Source organism: Aedes albopictus, chromosome 2 (assembly GCF_035046485.1).
Source record: "Aedes albopictus strain Foshan chromosome 2, AalbF5, whole genome shotgun sequence".
Lineage (NCBI taxonomy): Eukaryota > Metazoa > Arthropoda > Insecta > Diptera > Culicidae > Aedes > Aedes albopictus.
The window spans coordinates 54,039,721-54,060,234 of NC_085137.1; the positions used below are offsets into that span (position 1 = coordinate 54,039,721).

The window sequence follows — 20,514 nt, forward strand, 5'->3', positions numbered from 1 at the left end:
TCCGAGTGCTTGCAGGTCCTCCTCGAGCATCGTCCATGTCTCGTGTCCGTAGAGAACCACCGGTCTTATTAACGTCTTGTACATGGTACATTTGGTGCGGGGGTGAATCTTTTTTGACCGCAGTTTCTTCTGGAGCCCATAGTAGGCACGACTTCCACTGATGATGCGCCTTCGTATTTCACGGCTCACGTTATTGTCAGCCGTTAGCAAGGAACCGAGGTAGACGAATTCTTCTACCACCTCGAAAGTATCCCCGTCTATCGTAACATTGCTGCCAAGGCTTGTCCTGTCTCGCTCAGTCCCACCTACCAGCATGTACTTTGTCTTAGCCGCATTCACCACCAGTCCGACCTTTGCTGCCTCACGTTTCAGGCGGGTGTACTGTTCTGCCACCGTTCCAAATGTTCTGGCAATAATATCCATGTCATCCGCAAAACAGACAAATTGGCTGGATTTCGTGAAAATCGTACCCCGGCTGTTGAGCCCGGCTCGTCGCATAACACCTTCCAGGGCGATGTTGAATAGTAGGCAGGAAAGTCCATCACCTTGTCGTAGTCCCCGTCGAGATTCAAATGAACTGGATAGCTCACCCGAAATCCTTACGCTGTTCTGCACACCGTCCATCGTTGCTCTTATCAGTCTAGTCAGCTTCCCGGGAAAGCTGTTCTCGTCCATAATTGTCCATAGCTCTGTGCGGTTGATACTGTCGTATGCCGCTTTGAAGTCGATGAACAGGTGATGCGTTGGGACCTGGTATTCACGGCATTTCTGGAGGATTTGCCGTACGGTGAAGATCTGGTCCGTTGTCGACCGGCCGTCGATGAAACCGGCTTGGTAACTTCCCACGAACTCATTTACTTTAGGTGAAAGACGACGGAAGATGATCTGGGATAGCACTTTGTAGGCGGCATTCAAAACGGTGATCGCTCGAAAGTTCTCACACATTAACTTGTCGCCTTTCTTGTGGATGGGACAGATTATCCCTTCCTTCCACTCCTCCGGTAGCTGTTCGGTTTCCCAGATCTTGACTACTAACTGGTGCAGACAGGTGGCCAACTTTTCCGGGCCCATCTTGATGAGTTCTGCTGCGATACCGTCCTTACCAGCCGCTTTGTTGTTTTTGAGCTGGTGGATGGCATCCTTAACTTCCCTCAGCGTGGGAGTTGGTTCGTTCCCGTCCTCTGCTGCACCAACATAGTTATTTCCTCCGCTGCCTTGGTCCTCCGTGCCTACATTCTCTTCGCCATTCAGGTGCTCGTCGAAGTGCTGCTTCCACCTTTCGATCACCTCACGTTTGTCCGTCAGGAGGCTCCCTTCCTTATCCCTGCATATTTCGGCTTGCGGCACGTAGCCTTTGCGGGATGTGTTGAGCTTCTGGTAGAACTTGCGTGTTTCCTGTGAACGGCACAGCAGTTCCATTTCCTCGCACTCCGCTTCTTCCAGGCGGCGCTTTTTCTCCCGGAAGAGACGGGTCTGCTGCTTCCGCTTCTGTCTGTATCGCTCCACATTCTGTCGGGTTCCATGCTGCAGCATTACCGCCCGCGCTGCATCCTTCTCCTCCAGAACCGCTCTGCACTCCTCGTCGAACCAATCGTTTCGTCGACTCCGTTCTACGTACCCGATAGTGCTCTCGGCTGCGTTGTTGATGGCTGCTTTCACTGTACTCCAGCAGTCCTCTAGAGGGGCCACATCGAGCACACCCTCGTCCGGCAACGCTGCCTCGAGATTCTGCGCGTATGCAGTGGCGACATCCGGTTGCTTCAGTCGCTCTAGATCGTACCGGGGCGGCCGCCGGTAATGTACGTTGTTAATAACGGAGAGTTTTGGGCGCAGTTTAACCATCACCAGGTAGTGATCGGAGTCGATATTAGCGCCACGATAGGTCCTGACGTCGATAATGTCGGAGAAGTGCCGTCCATCAATCAGAACGTGGTCGATTTGCGATTCCGTTTGTTGTGGTGATCTCCAGGTGTAACGATACGGGAGGCTGTGCTGGAAGAAGGTGCTACGAATGGCCATGTTCTTGGAGGCGGCGAAATCAATGAGTCGTAGGCCGTTTTCGTTCGTCAGCTGGTGGGCGCTGAACTTTCCAATCGTCGGTCTGAATTCCTCCTCCTGGCCTACCTGAGCGTTTAGATCCCCTATGATGATCTTGACGTCGTGGTTTGGGCAGCGGTCGTACTCGCGTTCGAGCTGCGCGTAAAATGCGTCTTTGTCATCATCAGTGCTTCCGGAGTGAGGGCTGTGCACGTTTATTATGCTAATGTTGAAGAATCGGCCCTTGATCCTCAGCCTGCACATTCTTTCGTCGATCGGCCACCAACCGATCACGCGCCTCTGCATGTCGCCCATCACTATAAAAGCTGTTCCCAGCTCACGTGTGTTGCCGCAACTCTGGTAGATGGTATGATTACCTCTAAACGTTCGCACCATAGATCCTGTCCAACACACCTCCTGCAGCGCTACGATTCCGAACCCGCGGTCCTTCAGTATATCGGCGAGTATGCGGGTGCTCCCGATGAAGTTGAGAGATCTGCAGTTCCACGTACCGAGCTTCCAATCGCAAGTCCCTTTTCGTCGCTGTGGTCGTCGCCATTGGTATCGGTTCGCATTCTTCTCTTGTTGATTTTCCGGTGCTAGTCTTTTTTACGGCTGGCTCGCAGGGCCTGACACCAACCCACTAACCCAGGGAGCTGGGCTTACCTTCCCGGAAGCTACGGGTTCCTATTTTTCCATACAAATGTCGAAAAAAGTAATTTTAAGGTTAATTTCATCCCATATAAAAATGTATGAAAAAAAAACCCAAGATGGATGATTTTAAATCACACATATTCTGAATCTAGAGGTCTAAAAATACGGTTTTAGTGAAAAAACTTTGAGGTACATTCACTTTTCATAATACTTCCCTTTGGACATAGCGTGGGACATTCAGGATTGTCCAAACTGTCCTGAAGTTTAGCTTCAGATTTGTGCGCTAAAATTCGAGATGTGCCTTTGTCATATCTTCATTTTAACGTTTGTATCAAATTTCTTTCCTGCTACAATGGTCAATCATGTTCACTGAGAAGTTAAAGGCCAAAGGCATTCATAGAATTTTTAGGGTATTCTGTGTTATCCTAAGTGTTGTGGAACTATCTATGGCTATCACAGCAGATTTTCAAGCTAAAAATAGTAACTACACATAAATAGACAAGGTTCAAACCAATAGTCATTCCAAAATACTTTTGAAATAACCCACATCAGCCAATTGAACATTCAGAAGATTTATTTGACAAGTTAGATTGACGAAGGGTATTATCGGCAGGTTTGTTCTCTTCGTCATGAGGGGTTTTTGTGGGCCGAATTGCCTGAAATTTGGGCATATATCTCAGCTTGGTTGGGAAGGATTTGAGGCCAAATCTGAGACCTACAGGTTTCAAAAAAAAAAAAACGTGACGAAGAGAACAAAAATGCCGAAAATACGTAAGTTCCCCTAGATTACATATCGTAGCTTTGTGTAATGAAAAAAGTTACCGTTACCCCCGTAGACTTTAGGATGTAATCTCAAGAACGGTTTGAATGACCTAGGATATCCTGACTGATCTGATATTGTCTGTTTATAGATTACAAATCGTATGTTTGTTTTATGAAAGAAGTTACCGTTATACCCATAGACTTTAGGATGTAATCTCAAGAATAGTTTGGATGACCTAAGATATCTCGACTGATCTGATATTGACTATTAAACTTTCAGAAGACTTACTGGACATGATAGATCGCAAATCGTTGCTTTGTATAATGGAAGAGGTTACCGTTACACCCGTAGACTTTAGGATCTAAACTCAAGAACAGTTTGGATGACCTAGGATATCTCGACTGATCTTATACTGTCTATTGAACTTTCAAAAGGCTTACTGGACATGATAGATTACGATTCGTATGTTTGTTTAATGACAGAAGTTACCGTTACACCCATGGACATTAAGACTTAACGTCAAGAACAGTTTGGATGACCTAAAATATCCCGACTTATCTGATACTGTTTATTAAACTTTCAGAAGCCTTACTGGTCATAATAGATCACAAAATGTAGCTTTGTACAACTAACGAAGTTGTCGTTACACCAGTAGACTTTAGAATCTAAACTCAAGAACAGTTTGGATGTCTTAAAATATCATGAAAAAATATTCTGCATCATATTTTACCCTTTTTATGCTGTTGTAGCAATTTGTAGCAAAATATATAATGACGCTTGGAAAAATACCGGCTTCAAAGGGTTAAGGAAAATCAATTTAGGTAAACTCCATTGAAGTTCCTCCATTTAAGTAACGATACTTAAATGGAATTTGATAGTATTCATTACAAAACATATGTATAGATGCTACGATTTCGGAAAGATGTGTTCTTTTCTCGTCTATTCCAGTAAATCATTAGGCCGAATAGGTCATTAGGTTAAAAAGGTCATTTCACTGAAAAGGTCATTTGACCGAAAATGTTAATAGGCTGAAAAGTTTATTAGACAAGTAGGCCATTTGGCCGAAAAGATAAATAGGCCGAATAGAATGTGTTATTAGGCCAACTATGTATTAAGCGGCTTTTGATGACATTGATAAATTTGTTTGCTTCCGCAGATCTGGCTTTCTCAGTCTTTGCTGTGTGTTTTACTTTGCTCGACATTTCGGCTCTTTTATTGGGCCTTTTTCAAGGGGATAGTTGTCAACCGTTCCTCGTTACATTAAGGACAAACGTCATTAAATCCCGCTTCGAAAGTACATCAGAACTTCAAACGCACAAATCTCAAGAAGCAAGCGTCAAACAACAGTGTATTTGATTATTCTGTTCTTGCTCACTTGTAATAAACTTAAAATAAGAAGATCAGGTGTGCTGGTTTTGTTTACAAAGAGATTTGTGCGCTCGAAATCGTGAGTAGGTGCCAAAGTCGGCCATTGTGGCGGCCATTTTGGGATTCTAACAAGTCTGTCCTTAAATATTACCGGATTTTTGTGAGGGAGTTTCTTGTATACAATTTTGAATACTAATTTAATAACTTTGGGTTACTGGAACACTATAGCAATTATCAACGACCTGCACTACACTAGACGATAGACTGAACAATGGTCAACCAGTCAAATTCCGGTAATATTCAATGTATAATGAGAACGGTTAACCGATTAACAGGCTTAATAAGAGCCGAAACGTCGAAGCAAAGCAAAACATACTGTTTTGAAAAGTCCAAGACTGAGAAAGCAGGATCTTTGGAAGTTACAGATTTCCAGTCGCACTCATCCAGCACAAATGCTTAAGATGACTGATATACAGGACAACAACTTTGTTTGCAATACACCAAAGAGCGCTGGATTTTTTTTTTAATTTCCATATAATTTGTGAAGGTTTCTAAAAAGGTTGAAATATCAAATCTTGCTTCGCTTCTGATTCTAATAGTAAAACACAACAGCAAAACGAACTTGCACCATGAGCAACTGCAAGTTGCTGCTTCCACAAGGAAAGCTCACAAGAACCTTCGATAATTGGAACAAAATATTTTGCATGTTAAAAGCATGGTGGCAGGAAGAAAACAGAAGGAGGTAGAAAAGACTGAACTGATTCCATTACACGGGACGGTTGCTCGCTTCCAGGCATCGTCGACCATTCCCGCCGCCAACCAACTAACCAACCAACCGACCGACCGGGAGTGTGTGTACCTATGTCAAAGAAAAAAATCAACGACAACAACTGGTTGTTGTTGGTACATCGTAATTCGATATTTCTTACTAAGAGTTGTTTTCTTCTCCTTCTCCGCCTCTTTCATTCCAGATACATCCACTCCAAGGAAAAGCCATTCAAATGTACCGAATGCGGCAAGGGTTTCTGCCAGTCGCGAACGCTGGCCGTGCACAAGATTCTGCACATGGAGGAGTCGCCGCACAAATGTCCGGTGTGCAATCGAAGTTTCAATCAGCGCTCGAACCTGAAAACGCATCTGCTCACCCATACGGACCACAAACCCTACGAGTGCAACTCCTGTGGAAAGGTATTCCGAAGAAACTGCGACCTGAGGCGTCATGCGCTAACGCATACGGTTGGCGATGTACCTTCGGATTCGTTGGACGTCGGGGACGACGATAACAACCTCAGCGGGGACGAAGATGAATCGGTGCTGGAAGTGGACTCGCCGGTTAACTCCCCTGCCGGTCGCAATCGCTCCCCCTCTCCCGGGCTCGATATGCCAGTTTCAGCTGAGCTGGATGACGACGACTATCCCGACGAACATGAAGACGAAAATGACGAAGACGAAACAATCAGCGTTGCAGGTCACGAACCTGATCCAACACCAGTAGTGCAGTGCCATCACGAGAGACCCATAGGTTCTCGAAGCCCTTACACAATGCGTCCCCAATACGATTACGGAAGCAGGTCATCCACATCGTCTCAGTCGTCTCAACACTCGCAATCCATCCAGAGTCCCAATGGTGAAGACTTGACAACGAGTAGTGGTCCAGGACCTGTCCCACAACAACATCCACATGACATGTTCATTCCGATGCTTCACGTCCGCAGAGACCTGCATCACAAAGTTGGCCTGATAGGGCGAGCATCTGCAACCATCACCAGTGGTCTCATGGAGCCAGGAGGACCATTCTTTGGCCACATCCCCTTACGGAAACGAGCCATGGGCCCCGATGGTGAACCCTACCCCATCATGGGCCGACCCCTCCTGTCTTCCCACATCTCACCTGCCATGATCAATCAACGACCCATGATGAAACCTCCAGACGACCCCCACAAACCGTCCGACTCCCCGCACGAGCCCATCCCCATGATTTCACCATCCGTATCTTCGTCGCCGTCCCTCTTGTCACCACACGTCAATCTCCCGCCGCCCCCACCTCCGTCCCAGCACCCAATCAATCTCGTCAATCTATCGAACCTTCCACCACCCATAGCTCAATCCCCACCGAACCCATCCGGTTGTTCATCGCAGCCGTCGTCGTCCAGCTCCAGTCAAGCCCCACCTCCTCCTCCCCCATCTGCCTCCGTTGCGACCCGACCGTCACAACAATCTCCGGCTGCTCCACCCGGACTAGCAGCAGCAGCAGCAGCCGCACAACCGCCACCACCACCCCGTAAGACCGGCTTCAGCATAGAGGATATCATGCGCCGCTAGAAAGAAAGCTCCTCCGGCTCGGGACCGGACGGACAGGACGGGATCCAACCGAGATGCGATCCGATCCGATCCGATCAATCAATCAAACTACGGTTAATTAATGCTAATGAATTCTACAAATGTACAAAAAAAATACACCAGTGAGTGACGATAACGACGTTAGTTTGGGTGAACTTGGGGGTGCTCGACCAGCAGAGGGGGGAACGAACGTGTATAAGAAGAGTAGCATCCTCGCTTTTTCCGCCACGTGGTGATTTGCTAGGGAGATTTGTTGAGTGTCCGGTGGAGGGAATCCGTGTGAAGTGTGCCTTTCTGGTGAAATTACTTACTGGAAAATGAACAATTCAAAATACTTCATATGGGTCACTTGCGGTTTTTAGAGCCTGAAGCTTTTTACTTTTATAAAAAAATATAATATTTTCAAAATGTTTCTGGCTAAACTGGGCAGTCTTAAGCAGATAACTACTGCATTTTATCCTGTTATCTAAGTAAAAAAAAAAACATTGCTAATCAACGCTTCACATTACGCTCGCATTATTGATGGTTTCCGTTTCGCTCGTATCCTGTTCGGGATACCTACGACGGAATCTCCTCCGGTGAAGTGTAACAACAACGACAACCAGAGAGGATGAGTGTAGTTTCTCGGCAGTACGTAGATGAACGCGAAAAAGAAAGGTATACGACGACCTTATCAACAACAAGGATGGTAGTGGCTTGGCTTGGATGGTAATTAAGATGAGTGGTTTCCACCCGTGTGACAGGCCGGGATGACGCCGTGTAACTGTGATTCAGTAAGGGAGGTCATACATAAAAACGTCGTTGGTGAGAGGGCTTAGAAGAACGAGACGATTTTTGCACATTTAATAAAGGTCTTCAAGTTAAATCTCACGAACACCTGTGCAACAACTATTTACACAAGTTGATTTCATGGGTCGTTCAAAAATTATGTCCAGATAGTAAAAGTATTGGAATTCGTCTAGCAAAAGGTATTGCAGCCAATGGTGGACTCTTAATCAACAGAAATCCCCGAGTTCTACGCCAACAGGCAAAGGAGATAGTCAAGTGACACCGTAGTTTAGAGGAATAAGGCGTGTCTGTCTAGTGAATTGGGAGTCGTTTGTTCGAATCCCACCGAGTGCACAAGTTGGAAGTTTTCCGTGTGAAGTTTTTTTTGTTTGGATACCTAAATCAGTTGCTGACCCCACGATTGATCCACTACTTTCTACAGAAGTTTCTTCTAAGAATTAAGTTGAAGATATGATGAAGCCACACTTGAAATTTCCAAGAGCACAAATCTTAAGAATCGAAAGTCAGTTTGCGCTGAAAAGTTGATCGATTAGTCACCATCAGCGAGTAACCAATCGATCAACTTTTCAGTGCAAATCGACTTCCAGTTTTTCATATTTGTGCCCTTGAAAAATCGGGGTGTGGATTCGTCATATATTCACCTTAAACAGATGTCACTTTTTAAATATCACCTGGAGTGCTCGAGGATTCCTTTATAAGTTACACCAGCAATTCGAATTCCATAAGGAATTCATTCTGCATTTTAACTAAGCGATCCTCTTGAAACTCCTTCAGGAACTTTCTTTCAAATCTTAATTAACGAAATGTTTAACCCAAGGCCAAGGACCCACGTTTCACTGCTTTCCGAAGGGAAAACTCACATCGAGATTTTATCGGAAGTGGGATTCAATCTAAGGTTCTCTGCGTGATAGGCTTGCCTGTGATCATCGCACCAGGTCCGCTTCACTAGGAGTTCCTTACAAGAATTACCAAGATGTACCTTGTGAAATTCCTGAAAAAGTTCCTCCTAAAGTTCCTCCAGAAAAGACAGATTGCATTGTCATCAGCCAGAGGCTGCACAGACTGAAAATTGCTAACACTAGACAACGGATAATACACATAACACGCAATTTTTTCAGTGGAGAACGTTCCGTTCAACGCGGAAATCAAACCCGTACATCAAGGTTTACAAAATGTCAAGACGATTGACGCCGCAGACCGCATGGCACGAAGCCCACTTCAGAAGTGCTTACTTGAAAAAGAAGGTTCTACCACGATGAATTTCTCCCTGCAAGGAAAAACTCTGCAAGATTGCCTACAGCGAGTGATTCAAGAATCTTTTCTAGAAAACTTCCAGGAGATCCTTCTGAAAATCTTCCACAAGTTTTACTAGGAATCCTCCGGGACTTTCTTCTAGGAATCCTCCAACAATTCCCTCTGAGAATTTTCTTGGAATCTCTTCTGGAAACCCTTCAGTAATTCTTAGTAGAACCTGGCATTCAGTTTAGCAATCTTTCTGAAGTTCTTTCCAGGCATCCTCCAGAAGTTGCTTGTTTGAATTATCCTGGAGCTCGTTTCGGAAATTCTTCATAAGTTCCTTCCGGCCTTTTTTTTTTTGAGAAAATTTTCCAGGAGTTTACTTCTTAGGAATCCTCCAGAAGTTCGGGATTCCTGCGGAAATCCATAAATCGAACTCGTGAATAATTGCTCAGAACGAACTCTTGACGGTTCCCCAGGCGTAACTGTTGTAGATATCTCTAAAGGAACGAATTCCAAAGAAATCCCTAGATAAAATCTATAAAGGAACATAGAGGAATCCGCAAAAAGCATTCCTGTAGTAATTCTCAGATAGAATTTATAGTGTAATCCTCGGAAGGAATTCCTGTTGGAATCCCCTGAAGTTGTATTTGAAGGCATTCTCATCAGAGAATCATGAAGGAATTGTCAGACTGCATAGAGTAATCAACGAATGGAGTTACTGGAGGAATCCCTAGGAGAAATACCAATGAAGATGAACTATGAAAAATCAAATCGCTCAGTTATTCGGGGCGATTGTTCTGTTAGAGTGTCGAAAAATCGTCTTCAATGCTACCAACACTCTGCTTAGCATTCAAATATTTACGCATGGAATTTTAGAAAACTTGCATGTTCTAGTTCTTACTGTACGATATCACGAAGCGTTTCTTTCGGAGCTTTCACCAGAAGTTGTAAGAGGACCTAAATTCTTTCAAACATTCGAAATTTCTCCAGGAACTTTTTCGTACAGGAAATGTGGAATCCTAACAAACATTCCTGTCAAATTGGAAAGAATTGCGTGTTGAAGAGATCTTTTATGAAGCGTAAGAGAGATGCTGTCCTATATACCTGGAAAAAATACCGGGTAACATACACGAACTAGACAGATACATATCAAATGATACGAAGTTCTATAATCGGATTCACAGCTGTCAAACACAAATGCATCAGCTTGTTGAATATTGTCCATGTGACAGCTGAGTCGACAGTGGCCAGTCAATGCTATGACTAGACAGATTAGTTAGATACTTCGCCATCCCTGGAAATGCCTCAGTATAATACAATTTTGTTTGACGACATGACTCCAAACTATTCCAGTATTGTTTGTGTTGAGTGGCAGCCCAGGCATCAATCTATCGCTTTATCCCACACTGCAATACCGAAATAGCTGGCTCAGGACCAATGAAGTCATGTGATGCTCCAGTCCGAGCTAACTCATCAGCCAATTCACTTCCAGCGATGGAAGAAAAAGCCAGGTACCCATATAAGATAAACAGCGTTTGCTGAATTCAGCTCTTCGATTTGAGTTTGACAAGCGATAACTAAATTTGGCCTAGGGTTGGCCGAAGCAAGTGCTTTGATAGCAGCCTGGCTATCTGAACAAAAGGATATTACTTTGCCTATTACATGCTGCTGAAATGCTGAATACGCTCCGCACATAAGAGTAAAGATTTCGGCCTGAAAAACGGTGCAGTGTCTAGCAAGTGAGTAAGACTGATACATCCTTAGCTCACGAGAATAGACACTAATTAGCACCACCTCAACCTTCGAGAAGGGAGCCATCGGCGTAACATATGATACCGTCTGAGATACTACTCCCCAGATAACCAGATGTCCACTCTTCCCGGGAAGGGAATTTCATGGAAAATGTCCTATATGGAAAACTACAAACACTTTATGGCACAAATTTCCCAAATGGATGAGAACGTGCCTCTGGAGCCGGCCTACTGATACAAACACTTTTAAGATCACTTGGAGCAAGAGCAACTTTGTCCCAATTCATTAAAAGTGGAAACAACGAGGTGTGTGTTGATCTGTGGTTCACAGGAGCTTCCTCTAGCTTCGAGCAGTGCCGTGGGAGTTGAAAGGAACGCTCCAGACATCGCCATTAAGCACATCATTTGGAGATGGCCTAATTTTGATTGGATCGTTCTCACTTCATTCTTTTGCCACCACACATGCCAATATTGGCCGAACAACGGTTGTGTAAATCCATTTGATACACTTGGGTTTCATTCCCCAAATTGCACCAAAGGTTCGCCGGCATTGCCCGAAAGTCATACAAGCTTTTTTGATTCTGAACTCAATGCGAGATGTCCAGGAAAGCTTGGAACCAAGAATAACTTCGACGTACTTTACCTGTTCAGTCACAACGGTTTCAGAATAAAAGAGACGCAAAGGTCGAACGCCATTACGGTTTCGCCTTTCCGTGAAAAGACCAATAGATGTTTTACTCGGATTGACCGAACGGCCATATTGGCGACACCACCCCTTAACTACCTAAAGGGCGCTTTGCATCAGGTTGAAAAAGGTTAGTGAATAAACTTCACTAGATCTAAGATTGCCTAGTGGTTAAGGCTTTGGATCGTCAATCTGGAGACGGCGGGTTCGATTCCCGTTCCAGTCGGGAAAATTTTCTCGACCCCGTGGGCATAATGTATCATTGTCCTTGCCCCACAATATACAAATTCATGCAATGGCAGGCAAAGAAAGCCCTTCTATGGAAGTGCTCTAAGAACACCAAGTTGAAGAGAGGCAGGCCATTTCCAGTGGGAACGTAGATCCATATAGAAGAAGAATAAGAAGATCTAAGATTGTGTACAGGGTATGTAAAACTGCGAACAAGTACAGTGTATCAAACAATTATCCGTACAGCATTTTTCTGGTCAAAATAATTTTCCATTCAAATATTCATAACAAACGCTGAAATTTTGACCAATCATGAATCCTATATTATAGCTCCATTGGTAAAATTTTGAGCGAGATCGAATAAGCTTTCTAAAAGTTATAGAACTTTTAGTAAAACTTATAAGAAAGGTATAGAACTTTTAGAAAAACTAATAAGATTTTTGAACACATTTTCAAAACATTACATCTCAGTATGTACTCGATGAAACTTTTTCTATTTTTTGTGTGTTACAGCTGAGACTTAAGGTTGTCATATGCAGCTACTTTTGAGGTTGTATATTCACTACCAAAAATATGAAAAATGTGCGTATGTAGTTGACGATTTTTAAAAATTTACCTTATTCTGCTCATACATTTTGCCAAACGTTTTCCAGCAATAAAAGTGCATTAACTGAACGAATAATACATAGGACCTACTCTTCATATGTAGTTTAGTAGGTCCTGTATAAAAATATTATATTAGGAAAGTTTGAAAACGTTGAAAACACTTGGCACTTTTATTGATCAAAATATGATAAATTTTCAAATGACACTCTGAACATATACAGATTTTTCATATTTTTTGTAGTGGACATAAAACCTTAAACGAAGCTGCATATGAAAGCCTTAGGTATAAGCTGTATCACAAAAAAATGGAAAAAAGTTTCATCGAGTACATATTGAGATATAATGTTTCAAAAATGTATTCAAAAATCTTAAAAGTTTTACTAAAAGTTCTATAACTTTCAGAAAACTTATTCGATCTCGCTCCAAATTTTACCAATGGAGCTTTAATATATGGTTCATGCTTAGTCAAAATTTCAGCGTTTTTGATTGACGTATAAAAAAGTTATGAACATTTGAATAAAAAAATATTTTTTTCGAGCCGAAGCCAGAGAATCATAACTACAAGAAAATACATCAGGTTCATCCGAAGATGTAATATCCACACATCCCGGGAAGTGTGTACTGAATAAGCATTCCAGAACTAGCTCATCAGAGGAAGTGCAATAGCCATTTGGCAAACAAAATTCTTTTACTCGGAAATCCTTAGATTTTGCAAGGATTTTGGTTATCCGACTGACTTCACTCAAACTGGAAAAATTCATACGAAGGCTTTTTCCAGCCGGAACGTTCAGCAGACCGGAGAGCTTTCCTGTAGGCCCTGGGAGCCGACCTCAAAGTCTCCGATCCAGCCAAACGTTGTCTGTTCCAACTCTTAGATTGTTTCGTCAGCTTCGCCAGAACAAAGTTCCACCTAGGGGTTCCTCTTGTGATCTTCACAGACCGTAGAGGGCAAGCATCTTCAAAAGCTTCCATGATGATGGTCGTTGTAGTACATATACACGGCATCATCCAAATCACTTGGAGTGTCAATGGATGGTGAGTATCCGTGATATTTGGCCGCAACTAAATCAGTAAAGAAATACCAGTTGGTTGACCGAGGATTTCTGAAACGCTAAGTTTGCGAAGTAGCATTCACATATGATATGGTGAGCGTTAGCCAACAATTAGCGGAAGGCCTTTTGAAGTGCAGTAAGCGGTGACTTGTTTGAAAGCATCCGTAGGGGATGATTCATCATGCGATAAATATACTAAGCAATAGACTTATTGCTTGTTGAAGTTTCCAACAGTAATATCAATTGTAACGGCACATACATACATCTCTAAGGTTAATTCAGTGACTAGTGTGGCAACGATTGTGTTGTTGACAAGCACACAAGCTCGAGGCATGACACGCGAGTTTTCCATTTCATTTTTACTGAAAGTAGCAAACACCGGATTCACAAGATTTCCCAGGTTGAACATCCCCTTAATTGAGACTGCATATCTCATCCATAGTCAAGAACTTCAAGGGCCCAGGAATACAGGCCTTCAGATCATCTCGCATATCCAGTGATCAATGGGGAGTTTATGGTAATGCTTCATGCTCTGATAAATAATTCGTCAACCAGTTCCGAATACATACATACCTTGAATATATTATTTGTTTGAAAAATACCTACTGTTCTCGATTTTTTATGATCGTTTTTATCAAAGTTCGACTATGAGAGTAAGAAATCCAAGAATTCATTAAGCATCATTATTGACATAGTCGAGCATCTCCAAAACGAAAGTAATTTTGCATCAACGTAGCTCACCCGTCAAACCATCTGTCCAATCATCATCCAATCTTCTCTATATCTCTCCACAAGACGGCGAATCGGAAACAGAAGCTTCCAAACCGGTGTCAACTTGTCACTCAAATTCACCATTACTACTCGGACGGACCTGCTGGTCGCTTACATACCCAGGCAACTGTCAAATGTGCTTCCGAATATTGCGAATGGACACCAAAACACCAAAGGAAAATCAAACCATCCACGCCATGCCACGCCGCCGTGCCCGTCCATTATTCCACCCAGTTTGGTCTGCTGTGTTGTCTGTCTGCTTTTCAAGTTATTAGATTCACGGGAAATTCAACACTTTCCGGCATGGCTACGATTACTTCGTCATCGAGGGGGGGGGGGATGTGGGGCAGCAGGAAAAGCACTCTTCAACACGTCCACCGTTCTTTCCCTGTAGCAGGAGATAGATACAAAAGAAGAAACTCCAATTTATAAAGCGACTGCTGCAGTAGTACTCAGTTAAGTTTTGAAAGAGTAAACATGTTTTTTTAGGCAAAACCAGATGCAAGAGTCGACACAAAGTGTTGGTGTAGTTTCGTATTTTTTTTTCTTATACATAGTTACAATTGTTATTTTCCTGAAGCAACGAAGCAGTAAGCATAGAACTGAGAACGAGAGTGTAATTGAGGCGGACTGGCTTACTACATAGTTTATAAGAGAAACAGACGTGTGCGGCCGAACGAACCGGAGGAATCGAAATACGATAGTTTTCTAGGGATTATGTCCTGCTCAAGGAGTAGCGCGTTTTCCGCTGTCCATCCAGTTTCAAACGGCAAACAGAGCGACAAAGCTAAGAGGAAATACATGATTAGTTTGTTTTTGCAGTTAGGGTTGACTAGAGCCCTGACGCAGTTGTACAAGTTGGACAGTGAAAGTGGATCTGAAGAAGTGAAGCGCAATGAAAGACAGTGTTAGTGATATACGTTAAGGTTTTGTAGGGTATGATATGTGTCGAGCCAGGAATACTTACAAGTTGGTTCCGGTAGTTGCTAGATTTCATGTTTCATTCTCTGTTTGTTTTTAAGTTGTAGTATTGTTTTCTCTAAGTTCCGTTCCATAGAGTGTATGGCATCATTTCATGTACATTTGCCATCGTTAATTTAACGCAGTATACTTAACTAGGTTATAACTCAACGCTAAGGAAATCCTTAAGAAAGCCGAGTGGAATCTCAGATCAGCGTTAGGCCCGATAAGTTATTTGTGATTCATTATAAGCGGTATTATTTCATTCCACACGTCCAAACTGGAATCTTTAGCATAAGCAACCGATTGTACTTCTCCTGCATGGAAACCAATTTGTCAAATAAAAATAAAGAGAACTAAATTTATTTTGAATATAAAAATAACTCGCCTTGCCTTTCATCTCCCAGGAAAATACGAGAAAGAATTTCATCTCCAAAGATAACCATCGCGATGGGGACACAGCCAGCACCAACATGGGCAAAGAAAAAAAAACTGAAATAATCCAGACAAAAGAACATCATCCAAAAGGAAGAAAAATGACCCACCGACTGATGCTGATAGCCATTGGCGTTCGTCCGTTCTTTGCATGAATATTTTAAAGCCGCGTCACGTCCGAGAAATCCCCATGCCCCGTCGACGTTGACATTCCTCCACCTTTAAACTTTATTACCTTAATCGGATTATCTGTTTTGGCTCGAGCCCCGTCCGTCTTGATAGCTGTGTCCCATTTGCTGGCTGGATTAGTTTGTTTCCGAAATAAAAACTTTTTCAATTGCACGCCAACTATCGAGTCCGGAAGGAAAGAAAAACTTTTTGCTCCCCCCACAAGCAAATCGTTCCAGAATGGAACGAGGTTGTGTCGGAGGACAAGTTCCTGGTAGCTGCAAATCATGCGAGTAAAAGTTTCGATTAAAGGAAGATCATATCCCGAGGCCCTGGCCGAAACTTAACATTATGGATGTTTCGGGAGCACTTTATTCGATACGTTGAAACTCGTCCAATTTATTTTTTAGTGTTATAGGTATCGAGTGAATATGGAGGAAACTCATGCTTTTATCGCAGTATTGCGAAGTGTCAATATCAACCGACATTTAATGCTGAAATTGGGACAGGTAACCACTCATTTTTTTTTCATTTACCATCGAAATATCAATTGACTAGCCTCTGATCATTCAATTGACATCCGCTCCACCATCAGTCAAGGCACGAACGTTTCATTCAATTCAACATCAGCTAGGAAGCGTAAATTTGTGGTGTTGGAGGTTCAAAGCTTTTACCATCATTGATGACGTGAAATCCAACATAAACCTATCGTTCACCTATTTTAATTTTGGTCACCAATCCTAATATAGACCCAATAGATGTTTTATGTTGGTTTAACAGTGGCTCTGGCGCTCGAGCCTAGCTATTTAGCACTGTAGTTGGAGGAAATGCCAATGCAGAACCCGTAGCTTCCGGGAAGGTAAGCCCAGCTCCCTGGGTTAGTGGATTGGTGTCAGGCCCTGCGAGCCAGCCGTAAAAAAGACTAGCACCGGAAAATCAACAAGAGAAGAATGCGAACCGATACCAATGGCGGCGACCACAGCGACGAAAAGGGACTTGCGATTGGAAGCTCGGTACGTGGAACTGCAGATCTCTCAATTTCATCGGGAGCACCCGCATACTCGCCGATATACTGAAGGACCGCGGGTTCGGAATCGTAGCGCTGCAGGAGGTGTGTTGGACAGGATCTATGGTGCGAACGTGTAGAGGTAATCATACCATCTACCAGAGTTGCGGCAACACACGTGAGCTGGGAACAGCTTTTATAGTGATGGGCGACATACAGAGGCACGTGATCGGTTGGTGGCCGATCGACGAAAGAATGTCCAGGTTGAGGATCAAGGGCCGATTCTTCAACATTAGCATATAAACGTGCACAGCCCTCACTCCGGAAGCACTGATGATGACAAAGACGCATTTTACGCGCAGCTCGAACGCGAGTACAACCGCTGCCCAAACCACGACGTCAAGATCATCATAGGGGATCTAAACGCTCAGGTAGGCCAGGAGGAGGAATTCAGACCGACGATTGGAAAGTTCAGCGCCCACCAGCTGACGAACGAAAATGGCCTACATGGCTATTCGTAGCACCTTCTTCCAGCACAGCCTCCCGTATCGTTACACCTGGAGATCACCACAACAAACAGAATCGCAAATCGACCACGTTCTGATTGATGGACGGCACTTCTCCGACATTATCAACGTCAGGACCTATCGTGGCGCTAATATCGACTCTGATCACTACCTGGTGATGGTTAAACTGCGCCCAAAACTCTCCGTTATTAACAACGTACATTACCGGCGGCAGCCCCGGTACGATCTAGAGCGACTGAAGCAACCAGATGTCGCCACCGCATACGCGCAGAATCTCGAGGCAGCGTTGCCGGGCTCGATGTGGCCCCTCTAGAGGACTGCTGGAGTACAGTGAAAGCAGCCATCAACAACGCAGCCGAGAGCACTATCGGGTACGTACAACGGAGTCGACGAAACGATTGGTTCGACGAGGAGTGCAGAGCGGTTCTGGAGGAGAAGGATGCAGCGCGGGCGGTAATGCTGCAGCATAGAACCCGACAGAATGTGGAGCGATACAGACAGAAGCGGAAGCAGCAGACCCGTCTCTTCCGGGAGAAAAAGCGCCGCCTGGAAGAAGCGGAGTGCGAGGAAATGGAACTGCTGTGCCGTTCACAGGAAACACGCAAGTTCTACCAGAAGCTCAACGCATCCCGCAAAGGCTACGTGCCACAAGCCGAAATCTGCAGGGATAAGGACGGGAGCGTCCTGACGGACAAACGTGAGGTGATCGAAAGGTGGAAGCAGCACTTCGACGAGCACCTGAATGGCGAAGAGAATGTAGGTACGGAGGACCAAGGCAGCGGAGGAAATGACTATGTTGGTGCAGCAGAGGACGGGAACGAACCAACTCCCACGCTGAAGGAAGTTAAGGATGCCATCCACCAGCTCAAAAACAACAAAGCGGCTGGTAAGGACGGTATCGCAGCAGAACTCATCAAGATGGGCCCGGAAAAGTTGTCCACCTGTCTGCACCAGTTAGTAGTCAAGATCTGGGAAACCGTACAGCTACCGGAGGAGTGGAAGGAAGGGATAATCTGTCCCATCCACAAGAAAGGCGACAAGTTAATGTGTGAGAACTTTCGAGCGATCACCATTTTGAATGCCGCCTACAAAGTGCTATCCCAGATCATCTTCCGTCGTCTCTCACCTAAAGTAAATGAGTTCGTGGGAAGTTACCAAGCCGGTTTCATCGACGGCTGGTCGACAACGGACCAGATCTTCACCGTACGGCAAATCCTCCAGAAATGCCGTGAATACCAGGTCCCAACGCATCACCTGTTCATCGACTTCAAAGCGGCATACGACAGTATCGACCGCACAGAGCTATGGAAAATTATGGACGACAACAGCTTTCCCGGGAAGCTGACTAGACTGATAAGAGCAACGATGGACGGTGTGCAGAACAGCGTAAGGATTTCGGGTGAACTATCCAGTTCATTTGAATCTCGACGGGGACTACGACAAGGTGATGGACTTTCCTGCCTACTATTCAACATCGCCCTGGAAGGTGTTATGCGACGAGCCGGGCTCAACAGCCGGGGTACGATCTTCACGAAATCCAGCCAATTTGTCTGTTTTGCGGATGACATGGATATTATTGCTAGAACATTTGGAACGGTGGCAGAACAGTACACCCGCCTGAAACGTGAAGCAGCAAAGGTCGGACTGGTGGTGAATGCGGCTAAGACAAAGTACATGCTGGTAGGTGGGACTGAGCGAGACATGACAAGCCTTGGCAGCAATGTTACGATAGACGGGGATACTTTCGAGGTGGTAGAAGAATTCGTCTACCTCGGTTCCTTGCTAACGGCTGACAATAACGTGAGCCGTGAAATACGAAGGCGCATCATCAGTGGAAGTCGTGCCTACTATGGGCTCCAGAAGAAACTGCGGTCAAAAAAGGTTCACCCCCGCACCCAATGTACCATGTACAAGACGTTAATAAGACCGGTGGTTCTCTACGGACACGAGACATGGACAATAGTATGGGACAAATCTCAAATCCTTGCTCCAGTAGACTTTTTTGATTCCATTTAGGACCAATATGAACTGTACAAAATTTCAGCGCAATCGGTGAAACTATAATTTAGCGCAAGCGGTTCAAAGTTTTCATAGGATTTACTATGGGAAAAGTTACACTTTCAAACAAAAAATTCCAGAGGTCGCCCCTTGTTTCCTTAATTCAAATCGATCAACGCTTCTTGTACAAAAATCATTTATGAAACTTTCCTTCGAAGACCGCAAAACAATTGGATGCTTGTGGAAAAAGTTATTGATTTATTACCGATTAGTGATCTAACGAACGGCTTTTTGTTTTGTTTTATTAGCAGCACTGTAGCTGCTACCTTGGCTGCTGCTGTTTCTGGGGGTGGTGATGCCTCCCGCCACCCCAAGCAACAACGGCAGCAGCAGTGCTGCTGATAAAACAAAATAAAAAGCCGTTCGTTGGATCACTAATCGGTAATAAATCAATAACTTTTTCCACAAGCATCCAATCGTTTTACGGTATTCGAAGGAAAGTTTCATAAATGGTTTTTCTACAAGAAGCGTTGATCGATTTGAATTAAGGAGATTTTTTGTTTGAAAGTGTAACTTTTCCCATAGTAAATCCTATGAAAACTTTGAACCGCTTGCGCTAAATTATAGTTTCACCGATTGCGCTGAAATTTTGTACAGTTCATATGGGACCTAAAAGGGATCTAAAAATTCGACTGGAGCGAGGATTTATGTTTTTCATTCAACCGTGTCCCATACTAATGGACAATAGAGTGGGTCATCGTTTATATGGAAAAGTGAAAAATTCAATGGTATCCCAGCTTTTTTGATCCCATTTAAGGACCCAAATAAGTGTGCAAAATTTGGGCACGATCGGTTATGCCTACATTTTGCGCATCGCGTTTGAAGATTGTATGGAGTTTTACATGGGAAAACACACTTTTTTGCATTTCTCTCATAACAAGCTCGATTTTTCTAAAACCATGTAACCAATAAAGTGAAAACATAGCCTAGGGTGTCCTGAAAAACTTTGTCGAAGACCGCGAAGTGATCTGATGCTTATGAAAAAAGTTATAGTGTTGGTATTGCTTGGCGAAACAGCATGATTTTGTTGCTATTGTTATTCTTTTACATGTTAAAACATAAACACATGCATGCGGT

At 44.0% G+C, this 20,514-nt stretch overlaps 2 protein-coding genes across 9 annotated transcripts in view; both read left to right on the forward strand.

The window, feature by feature from the left end:
- Positions 1–20,514, forward strand: part of LOC109409200 (uncharacterized) — a 504,613-nt gene that overhangs the window by 391,711 nt on the left and 92,388 nt on the right. The window lies entirely within an intron of this gene.
- On the forward strand, positions 4,553–15,626 carry LOC134287600 (protein bowel-like). Its single transcript, XM_062849688.1, has one exon. It carries the CDS (start codon positions 5,684–5,686, stop codon positions 7,142–7,144), a length of 1,461 nt encoding a protein of 486 aa, XP_062705672.1. The 5' UTR covers positions 4,553–5,683; the 3' UTR covers positions 7,145–15,626.

Coding starts and splice junctions, on each gene's coding strand:
- LOC134287600 (XM_062849688.1), top strand. CDS start 5,684: ATGTCAAAGAAAAAAATCAACGACAACAACTGGTTGTTGTTGGTACAT.